Source organism: Tetrao urogallus (assembly GCF_951394365.1).
Source record: "Tetrao urogallus genome assembly, chromosome: 4".
NCBI classification, from domain to species: Eukaryota; Metazoa; Chordata; class Aves; order Galliformes; family Phasianidae; genus Tetrao; species Tetrao urogallus.
In genome coordinates this window covers 56,970,630-56,982,001 of record NC_136817.1, presented here as the reverse complement: position 1 = coordinate 56,982,001, position 11,372 = coordinate 56,970,630, and the positions used below count along the sequence as shown (strand labels likewise).

Below are 11,372 nucleotides of genomic sequence, written 5' to 3'. Positions count from 1 at the left end.
ATTACAGCTTATACTGAGATCCTGCACCATAGGGCAGAGAAGCAAGCAGAAATTGCCACTTTTGATTAGCACAGCAAAGCAGCAAACTAGTAATGGGATTTCTTTCACTTTAATTCACTAGTTGGTTGCCATAAATACTCTTCTGTAAAACATGGAATTCTGAATGCTCCTCAGACATTATTTTCCTTTCATGAAGATGTTTGTTTACTTTGGCAGTGATTCTCTTGGGAGAAACTCTAATGACTTCCACTACCAAAAAAAAAAAAAAAAAGAAAGAAAGTTAAAAAAGAAAGGAAGAAAGAAACAGAAACCGCCACTAGCAAGCAACAAAATATTAGTCTAATGTGCTGGTTAAACTCCAGGGCAAAAAGAAGAAAAAGCAAAGTAAATCACTGGTTTACATTTCTGTGACCAGAATCCATATCCCGCAAGTTTAGTAGGCAGCAGAGCCCTTGTGGTAGAAGAAAGGCTTTCAATAGGGAACAAATACTCCTACAGATTTTGTGATTTTTTAGCTATAAAAAATGAACATAACATGGGCATGCGGTCACAGGAACAACAGAACGAAGCAAACTATGTCAAACCCTCATGTTATGTTTTCTCTCTGCTTTTAATTTTATTCTGACATACGGTGATCAAACAGCAGTTTACTTTCATATTTTTTAAATGTAGATGATGAACAATCTCTGTTAAAGAAAAAAAGCACTGAAGAGGAATGTATGTTACTGTGACTCAACAGACTGCTCACTGCTAAAAAAGACTTGCCCACCTCCTTTGCAGCAATGCATGATTTTTGTTATCAGGGTTTAAAAAAATCAAGAACAGAAAAACAGTAAATAAAACACATTGATATAAACCTTTAGACATCTTTTTCCTGTGAAATGTCAAACTTCATCATCTGTTTTTCTTACTGAACAACAACCAGCAGTCCCAGACTGTTTTCCATGTTTCCATGAGAGGAAGCAGTCATTAACAAAAATCAACTTTAAGGTTAAGAGGAAGCGGCTCTATCAGAAGCACGTTAGTCATGTATTTTTGTTACCAGTTAGAACAATGTGCTGTTCCTGGAATGCATATGCAGGCTCATTTCAAACCTTAGGCTGATGTATGAAGCAGACACATGCCACAGACCACAGACAGGAGACAGTGCTTCTTTGAACAGCCTGACCACAGGTGACATCAAGACACACCTGCCAGCAGAGCACATGAGAATGAGGCAGGACAGGCAGCACTACTGAAATACAGAGCTTGGAAAAAGGTGCCCAGGAACAAACCACAGGGAAGATGGGAAAAGAGAGAACGTAAAATGGCAGAGAAAAAAATGTTTTCTTGTAGCTGCAGAGCCTTGGAAGAGGGGTCAAACAGAGCAGTAAATCACTGTAAGTGGTGAAAGACCTATAAACGTTGTGGGCTCTCGAAAGAGTTTGTTGCATTACAAGTAGCCACAGATACTCTCTGTGTTGAGCCACTCCACAACAAAAAGGCTTTTTGAAGTTAGTACTAACTACCTGTAGCTATGTTTGCTTTTAATTGTAACATGGAAAAAGAAAAAAAAAAAAAAAAAAAGCCAGAGAAGCAGCTTTTAGTATTGGAATGCGAGCATGAGAGCAAAGATAATTTTTAGGTTAGCGTGCTATTTGTGGCCTATATTCAAAATCACAGCCACTGGGACCTTCCAAAAAAACAAATGGGAGGGGAACAACTGATTCTGGAAGCATAGTTATTTTCATTTTTATGTGCTAGGTTCCCAATATTCTGGTGTTTGTGGTAATTTACAAAATGAGGAAGCACTGAAATAGCTCAGCAAATACATAGAAGTCTACATATCATAGTTTGATTTTTATCCATTTCATGACTGATCACAAATTCCCCAAAATTATAACACATCCTTAGCAGTATCTGATTAGAAAAAGGTACAGATTCTACACCAAGAACTTGCATTTCTAAAGAAGTTAAACCCACTGGCCGCTCCAAGGAAGGCAGTATTTCAGCACAATCCCTTCCAGCTTTCATAAGCACTAAAAGTTTAGAGGTTTTTTTGTTCAAGCAGAAAAGCAGAATGATGGGCCAAAATTCTGTCTCACATAATAATACTGTCTCTCTAACACTGGCCAATAGCAGGTGTTATTCTCCTGGTTTTATGAAAAGGAAAGAACTTAAGCTGTGCATGGCAATTTCTAGAGGAGGCAATAACCACTCAGGGGTACAATTCAGAAGTACTGCCTAAACGAGAGCTTTCATGCCACCTAAGTTCCAGCCAGAAGAGCTGCTTTGGAACCCTTACAGCTTACCAGATTTGTCTTAATACAGCTCATTGTGATTTGTCTTTATGCTTTCTCTTCTATAGCATTGCTTGTTCAACTTGGCACACAAAATTTCATGCACAGTGGATGATGCAGAACACAGCAAGACAAACTCAGATGGCCATCGTCTTTACTGCGCTGACAAACCCTGGAGAGCTGTTAGCCTCAGTTCCGCATGGGCCTCCCAAGTGAAGTGGACATCTGGCATGTTTGTTACAGTGAATAGACAGAAGCAGGATGATTAATGGCTGCCAGAACCATAACTTAGGTATATATGGTTTTACCTATCCGACAGCTTGTTTTGCCACATCTGCTTTTTTCAATGCACATATTACAGGCAGTGATATTGCACATGGCTTGACACCCATTCCTCTCAGCCACTTACCGGAGCTGCATGACTCCTAGCTCCCTCAGCTCATCCAGGACAGGGGTTCTGCTCTGAAATTAGAATGAGGAACCCAAGTATCCCACTATCACCTAAATTCTGGAAAGGCGAATCTAGCAGACCTCCAAGCTGCAAACAGTTGAGGTAGCTGAAAGAATTGGCTAAAAATGTCAAGTTTCCTACACATCCATTTAGGCATGTGTTTTCAGACAGTCTTTCCTACTGCCCAATCCAATAAAGGTCTCTGGAAAGGGACAGCTGAAAAAAAAGAAAACAGGATTACAAGGAAGAATTAAAAATAAAGCACTGGAGTGTGAAGGACACATGCTCAAGTGGAGAACTAAGAAGTGGAGAGGGAAAAAAAAACTCTGAGAATTGGGCCTATGACTTCTTGAAAGGAAATGATTTGATAAAGAAGCTAGAACTTGTGGCCCCAGCAAACGAGCTAAGGGCTCATAGCTCTCAGAGGCAGGAGCTGGTAGACACACAGCTGGAAGGATGCATGGTTTGACTCAATAAGGCCATTCTTGCTTGTGTCAGAGTCAAGGAGCCTATTTGTACCACAAGACCAATGAGCACCAAAGAGCTCCTGAACAGGATATAGCCATGAGCTTTCCTCAAAACCAGCAAGGAGAGATGAGATTTCTCTCTCTAAATGTACCTGTACTAGAGAAAGATGAATCATTACTTTGGTAGCACCTGTCTCTTGTTTGCAGAAGATTAGGAAACTAATTCAGAGCGGATGGTTACTTTATATACAATTAAAAATAGATGAGATTTCCTCCATGAAAGTTTTTTAATAAGTGTGCATGATTGGGGCAGATAGCTACCATGGCAGAGATAAGCTGCCACAGAGGATGTGAGTACTCTTGTCTTCCAAATTTAAAAGAACTTGTGAACTCCACAACAGTTCTATTAGAAGAATTGCAAGAATTGGGACTCAGGCAAGGGGACAAATACTGCAGTCAAAGAAGTTCCTGCCTTACTTGCTAGCAACAGGCAGCTGGCTATAGGGGTGAACAGTGCAGCACTACTTCACCATTGTTAGATGCCAGCAAATGCCCCAGCTGTGGGACAGCTTCTGTTCAGGTTTGCACATAACCAAATGTCAGGCGTGTGACACGAAGGCAAGGGGAAGCTGGATCCTACCAGTTCTACAGCTCTCTGAAGCCATGTTTATGAGGACTGTGCCATGAAGCAATTCGCTATTCAGGGAGCAACCATCACTCGGCAGGCAGCATTCACTCAGCATGCAATCATCATCAACAGGGCCTTGATCTGTACCCTGTTTTTTGCTACTTGTAAGATGGCTGCAGAGCTCCTGAAACAGAATGGATGCCAATATAACGAACAATTCTGAAATATTAACTGAAATATGAGAAAAAATAAAATAGCAATTAGTCTTCTATGCTGCACATGTATTTGCATGGCAAGCTCGCAAGGTAGCATAGACATCTAAATATACACACCCATGCAGGCTTACTCCTGTCTACAGGAACATGATTGCATCAAAGAAGACTGTAGATATGTAGAACTAAACATTTTTCCTTTACAGTTTAAACACGTGTAATGAACACAGATTTAATAATTAAAGCACTGGTTCAGCCCAAAGATCCATTGGCCAAATGGAAAGCAGCCATGCAGCTTCTGATAGAGGCCACTAATGGATGCCTACGGAGAAGTAGGATAAATCAGGCATATACTGACCCTTCTTAAGTGTGCTATCACTCACTCTGCAGATGTACACCACTCTCATCACTGAGTTACAGCAAACAAGTGGAGGCCCTTTAATTTGTTCTTTTCAAGGATATCTACATGTGCAATAGCATTACACCTATAGTTGCAGCTACTTATTTGTGTTCAACACTGTTGCTAAAAGCCATGTTTCCAGAACCATAAAAAAGGGTAAAACAGAGGAGGGCCACAAAGATGATCAGGGGACTGGAGCACCTCCCTTATGAAGACCAGCTGAGGGAGCTGGGCTTGTTCAGCCTGGAGAAAAGAAGGCTGCGGGGTGACCTCAATGCAGCCTTTCAATACCTAAAGGGAACCTACAAACAGGAGGGGAATCAACTCTTTGAAAGGGTTGATAACAGCAGGACAATGGGAAATGGTTTTAAGTTGAGGGAGGGGAGATTTAGGTTGGATGTCAGGGGGAAAGTCTTGAATGTGGGAGTGGTGAGGTACTGGAACAGGCTGCCCAGAGAGGCTGTGGATGCCCCGTCCCTGGAGGTGTTCAAGGCCAGATTGGATTGGACCCTGGGCAGCCTGGCCTAGTATTAAATGGGGAGGTTGGTGACCCTGCATGTGGCAGGGGGGTTGGAGCTTCATGGTCCTTGAGGTCCCTTCCAACCCTGGCCATTCTGTGACTCCGTGATCTGTGATACCTCAGGCCTGCCTTAGCCTTGGTTTTCCTTGGGTCAGTGGATGGGTTACGTGGCTCAAAGAGGTCTCCTAGAACGTGTCCAAAGAAGGACAGCAGAGCTGGCAAAGGGTCTGGAGTACAGGCCTTAAGAGGAGTAGCTGAGTGCACTGGTTTTGTAGACGATGTTCAGGTTGTATGTAAGGAAAAGTTTCTTCTCAAAAAGAGCGGTGATGCCTTGGAACAGGCTGACCAGGGAGATGGCAGAGTCAGTTCTCAAAAAACGTGGAGATGTGGCACTGAAGGACACGGGTAGCGGGCACGGCAGGGATGAGTTGACAGCAGAAGCCCAGCACACAGCCCGGGGCCAGGCCCAACCTCGACATCCCCCAGCTCGTGCCGCCAGGGCCCGGCCCGCTCGCCTGCGTCAATGCAAACGAGGGGCGGGGCGCCCCGCCCGCCGGACGGTGCGGCACGGGGCGGCGGAAGAAACCACGGCTCGGGTGCCCAGCACCTCCCTCCCTCCGCGGAAGCACCGGCTGCCGCGGACACAATAAAATGGTTCCATTTCGGTTGTTTCCGGCTTCGGGGTAGATGCCTCGTCGAAGGCCGGCGCACTTTCAGGGAGTCGCTTAAAGGCCCTCTCCTCTCCCCGCGCCCTTTAAATGGTAGCGCCCACCTTAAGCGCTCGTCGTTCGGCGGAATCGAGCGCATCCCCTCCCTCGCGATCGTGCATTATTCATGAGGAGGCGGGATCGCCGGCTCATTACCAAGGTCGGACGGAGGGCGGGACCGTGACGCGACTATGACGGATGTTCCGGCATTCTTAAGGGGGCTGCAGCCGGCCGGCGGCCGCTATCGGGGGCGGGGGCAGCGGTGAGGAGTGTTAGTCCCGCTCGGGAGCGTTGGGGTACGGCCGGCTGTCGCCCGCTCCGCTCGGTGACCGGCGGCCGGCCGGGGACGGGAGCGCCCCGCGGTGTTGTGTAGCGGCTCGGGGAGCCCCGGGGCGCGGGCGCGGCTGCGAGAGGAAGGGGTGCCCCTTTGGGGGCAGTGCGTGAAAATTAGAGGAGGGATTGTCGTGGAGAGGGGGGGCGGGTGGGGAGGGCTGACAAAAAAGGGTTATTTATTATTATCAAAACGCTCCGATTTCCGTATGTAGCGTAGCGGGGGTTATACGAGGAAAAAGGCTTTATTGTAGGAAGTGGCTATTTTTAGGTTCGCACAGCGCTTTGCGGCAGCGCTCGCCCCCGCCCCAGGTTAATTACCTTTGTCTCTCCGTGGGGCCGGGGCAGCCCCGCCGGCCCATGGGGGACCCCGGCCCGCCGCCGGCCCCCAGCCGCAGCCCCAGCCCCGGGCCGCCGTGGTCCTTCCCCTCGCCGGCAGCCGCCTCCCGTTCCTCCTCCTCCTCCTCCTCCTGCCCCTTCTCACCCACCGCGCCCGGTTCCTCCGCGCTGTTCCCGGCGCATCCCCGCGGCGCGCAGGAGGAGCGGCCGCCGGTGGTGACACAGCAGCAGCCGGGCGGCGAGAGGCTGGGCAGCGGCCCCGCGCCGGGACACCCCCCTCCCGGCCACCCCTCCTCCGACTTTAAACCCGCTCTCGGCCCCCAGCAGGATTTAAACAAGCAGCAACCGCAGCAGCAACCGCCGCCGCCTCCTCCGCCGAGCCAGAAGAGGAAAGAGTTGAAGCCGCCGCCGCTCAGCCCAGCCCAGCTCGGCGGCAGCCACCCCCCCGACTATCATCGCCACCCCCCTCAGCAGCAGCAGCAGCAGTTCAGCCGCCCCACTGACAAGTACCGGCAGCAGGAGCGCAGGCAGCAGCAGCAGCAGCTCCAGCTCCTCGGCGCTCGCCCCCCGGAGCCGCCTCCGAGCCTCGGGCCCCTCAGCGCCGCCGAGCGCCGGGCGGGCTCCGAGCGGGGCGCCCCTTCCCGCGCGGGGGGACCGGCGCCCGCCGACCCCGATGTGGGGGTGGCCGCCGCCGCCTCCTGCGTGAATCCGCCGCCGTCTCCTCCTCGTCCGCGGGCGAGAGCCGAGCCGCCCCCCATGGAGTCCCCCCCGAACAGCCACTTGCTGGGCAGCCCCGGGACCCTCCTGCCCGGCGGGCTCGGCTCCGGCTTCAGCAGCCTGCAGAGCCCGGAGATCCCCAGCCCCCATCACCAGAGCGGGGGCGGCTCCTCCTCGGCGGCTTCCCCTCCTCCTCCGCCGCTGCCCGGCTTCGGCACCCCCTGGTCGGTGCAGACCTCGTCGCCGCCTCCGCAGCAGACGCAGCAGCCTCCGGTCTCCAGCGGCGGAGGGCAGATCAGCGCCATGCCGCCGCCGAGCCCGGAGTCCGAGACCAGCTTCTACCCGGGGATCCCGTCGTCCATCAACCCCGCTTTCTTCCAGAGCTTCTCGCCGGTGTCTCCTCACAACCCGTGCGCCGGGCCCTTCAGCAGCCCCTTCTCGGCCGCCGCCCCCCCGCCGCCGCCGCCGCCGCAGATGAATTTACCTCAGCAGCAGCAACAGCAGCAGAACCGGAGGTCCCCGGTGAGCCCGCAGCTCCAGCACCAACACCAGGCGGCCGCCGCCGCCGCCGCCTTCCTGCAGCAGCGGAACTCCTACAACCACCACCAGGTACCGGGAGCGGAGCGGGGGGCGCCGCGCCACGGGAGGGCACCTGCGGCCCCGCGGGAAGGCGGCGGCGCTCGGGCGGAGGCAGTTAGCCGCCGATCCCCACCCGTTCGGCGGGCAGGTGGAGGGGCGCGTGGCGCCCGCGCCCCCGGAGACGCCTTTTCGCCTCACGGAGGGGCCTCGCCGGCGGAATATTCCTCTCCCCCGCCCCGCTCCCTCCCCGTCGGCATGCGGAGAACGCGGCGCGCCCCGAACAATGCGCGTGACAGCTCCTGGCCGCCCCGCCCGGGGCCGCCCGCAACTCTGCGGGCACCGCGCGCCCTGCCGGGGCTGTCAGCGCCCATCCCGAAATGGCGTGGGTTTGCACCCGCGGACGGGGCAGTGCTTCGGGCTGCCTGGCTTCGCTGCTGGTTGTAACGAAGCGTGCTGTGACAGTTTGGTGTTCGGCTGGAAGTTGGTATTGTTTCTTGGAACAGGATAGTGATTGTTGGAAGGCAGAGAGCGGCAGAGCCGCGCTCGTCGCCTGCTGGCCCTAAAGGCCTGGGTGGCACGGGCCTCTCCCTCATTTCTCTTTCGTTGTAACGCAAATCCTGTCCGTTAAAAACAAAACCGAAAAAACAGTGGAGGTGGGTTTGTACGGAATTTATTTCATAACCCCGATGCAGTGATCCTGTCTGAGGTGTCACAGAGTTACTTTGGACTGTGGTGGTGCAGGGGTGGTTCTCCTCAGTATCTGTGCGCTCTTCAGAGGCGTCCCCGCACCATAGGAGAGCTTTCTCGATCGTTATCAGTTGTGGGCAGCCCGAGGCTGTGCCCGTGACAGCCCAGCTTGGCAGTGTTAGAGGCATGCTGGCGTTTGGCATTTTCTCCTCAGGTTTGTTTCACAACACAACGCTGGCCTCTCCCAAAATTCCAGCCGAAGCGTTCAAGTTCTACAGCGTAATTATCTGTAATTATACAGAATGGGATGTTTGCTTGATTACCTGACCAAAAATGGTCTTAGTGTTTTTCTGTTTGTTTTCATGCGGAGAGGGTATTACAGCTCTCTCTGTCTTCAGAAAGTTCTGTATAAACCATAACATATCAATGTGCCTTAAATGTTTAAGTTACTGAAATTACAAGCTAAGGGCTACCTGCAGCCTTTGAGGTTGAAGCGCTGCATTCAGCTTTAAACTTAACTTAGAACATCCACCCCGCACCCGTTTGTGTGGTGAGAAAAGCCTTTCCTCCAGGAGTCAGGTTTAGAACACCGAAGGTAAATCCTCTCTGTGCCGTCGGTTGGGCTCAGTGGGTCCACCTCTTGGTGGTACAGCGGCTGCCGGGGTCTGTCCTTAGCACGAGTTGTAGGAACCAAAACTTCTCCCCTATAGAATTTTTGCTCTGAAGACAGCTTACGTTTTTAATATTGAGGAGCATAGTGGTTGAGGTACAGAAATACTTCGTACCGCTTCTAAGTAGGGAGAAGAATCTTTTTATAAGAGAGTGTGAGCTGTGGAATTCCAGAGATAGTCCAGTATATGACTCCAAAAATACTTGAGCAGTAGCTTCAGAATAATGCATTTTAATGTGGAAATGTTAAGATAGCTCTTCAAACAGATTCTCTGCACAGTGATCAGTGCCTTTTTTGCTCTTATATGGTAATACTGTGACGGTACTGAGATGGCAATACTCAAAATATTGGGGGAAAAAATGAAGCAGAATTTTAATTTTTGAATTCCTTGTTACTGACATAAAATGACCAACTTGAAATTCTTGTGTTATTTTTTCCAGATATCTTACTATAAAATATGAAATAGTGTATCAGTGAGGTGATTAATGGCCTGATCCTTTTTGTAACACCGTATTTAACCCTGGGATTGCTCTCTGCATACATATGAAGGATCCTGGCAGTTCCTGTGAGGATGAAAACCTAAATTGCCAGTACAGGGCCTGTGGAGGAGGGAGAGTTTCAATAAGGCAACTTCTTGTGGCTGTATTACATTTTTTACTTGGCCTCAATAATGATCTAATACAACATCAGAAAAAAAGAAGTTTATAGGAATCTTCGAGCATTGACTGCTTAGTGTTTCTTTGCTCTTAAGTAGAAAAATCATTTTCAATTATTTTCAAAATAATATGAATTAATCTCTCTTTTTAGCCTCTTCTGAAGCAGTCACCCTGGAGCAATCAGAGTAGTGGCTGGAGCACAGGAAATATATCCTGGGGAGGAATGCATGGCAGAGACCATCGTAGAACTGGAAACATGGGAATTCCAGGAACTATGAACCAGATCTCTCCTTTGAAGAAACCCTTTTCTGGTAATGTCATAGCTCCACCTAAATTTACTCGCTCCACTCCATCACTGACTCCAAAATCATGGATTGAAGATAATGTTTTCCGAACTGACAACAACAGTAATACTCTCCTTCCCTTGCAGGTAAGGATGGTATGTAACTGGTGTGTTCATAGTCCTGCGTAGCATCTGTCTGCATTCACTAAAGTAGAATTCAGCAGTGGTTACTGTCCTGATACTCTGTTTGGAATTTGTGTTCGTGTATAATTTTTACTCTTGGTAGCAACTAGCACCAAGATTCTCAGTGTATTGAGCAGTACATGATCCTTACAGTTAACTAAGAATATTGTCTATCGCTGAAGATGGAAATGCAGCAATAGAAGAGCAGAAATGTTTAACCCAGCAAGTATTTTCTGCTTATCATAACACTCACATTCTTATAAATCCCTTGAAGATTTAGAGTTGGGTGTGGCTTTCTTTATTTTTGTTCACTTATCCTTGTACACAGATTTTCTTGCAAAACCTCGCAGGCGGCTCTGAATCTTAATCATGGAAGTCTTTTTCTGGTCTTCTATTCTGATCTTTGTGTATTAGGAAGATTTGCTGCCTCTGCATTCTAGCAACTTTAATATTAAGCTTTGGCTATTATGCTTGGGCTAGAAGCCTTGTGATTTAGAAGTGTGTAACAGGCAGATGTGTCAGTACTATGAATTCTGAATTTTGCCAGCGATTTCTTGTGTGGCTTCAGGTAAGTCACTTAACTGCAACCTCATCCATTGTTGTTTGGATCCCATTTTATTCATTATGCGCTTGCCTGGATTCCCTTATTTGTTACCATTTCTTGATAGCTGGAAACTGTATTATTTTGGATGCCAAATCTCAGTTACCATTCAAACAATTTCTAGGCTACTCTTTCAAGTTACAAAAAAGAGCTTGGGCGACTTGATTTAGAAACTATGCATTTTAAAGTAGTAGATTAGTCCATGAATACTGTACGTTCTTTAATTTTCTTCACGCCTGTATCAGCTTCAGTCTGTCTTACACAGAGCTACTGTATTCTGGCTAAAGTAAAAAGTATTACATGGAAGGAAAATAATTAGAAGGTGGAGGTAAAGAAACATACAGCTATTATAGTTGTTTTCTTAAGTCTCATGCTTAGTGATTCAGAGTTTTGATTTGTCATCGTTGTGATCATACTTGAACTTGTATAGATGTACTCCATCAGTTAGCCACCTGAACCTAATGTGGCTGTAGTGGTTGCAAAAGGGTGTTCTTAGGGAGCAGATTTCCCACCAAGGTCTCTATTTTTCTTAGCATTTCCGTGGTGGAGTTGTATTTGGCATGAGAAGCAATGTGCTGACTGCCTGAGTGAGTGCTGATACTGGCAGTATTCATGGGGCACCCCTGACAGTGGGGTTGGGCCATGCTGAAGTTGGGCATGAAA

General features: G+C 49.0%; 1 protein-coding gene across 2 annotated transcripts in view; it reads left to right on the top strand.

Annotated features, from left to right (window-relative positions):
* Positions 1-6,354: 6,354 nt before the first annotated feature.
* The window catches only part of CPEB2 (cytoplasmic polyadenylation element binding protein 2), a gene marked incomplete at both ends in the record, with an annotated part of 49,231 nt that continues 44,213 nt past the window's right edge, over positions 6,355-11,372 (top strand). The window contains 2 exons of one of the 2 annotated variants that reach the window (XM_079534278.1): positions 6,355-7,659; positions 9,794-10,072. In XM_079534278.1, coding sequence (XP_079390404.1) covers positions 6,355-7,659; positions 9,794-10,072 — 1,584 coding nt within the window. Of the gene's footprint in view, positions 7,660-9,793; positions 10,082-11,372 lie in introns of both variants that reach the window. The other variant, XM_079534279.1, reaches the window with a different exon arrangement.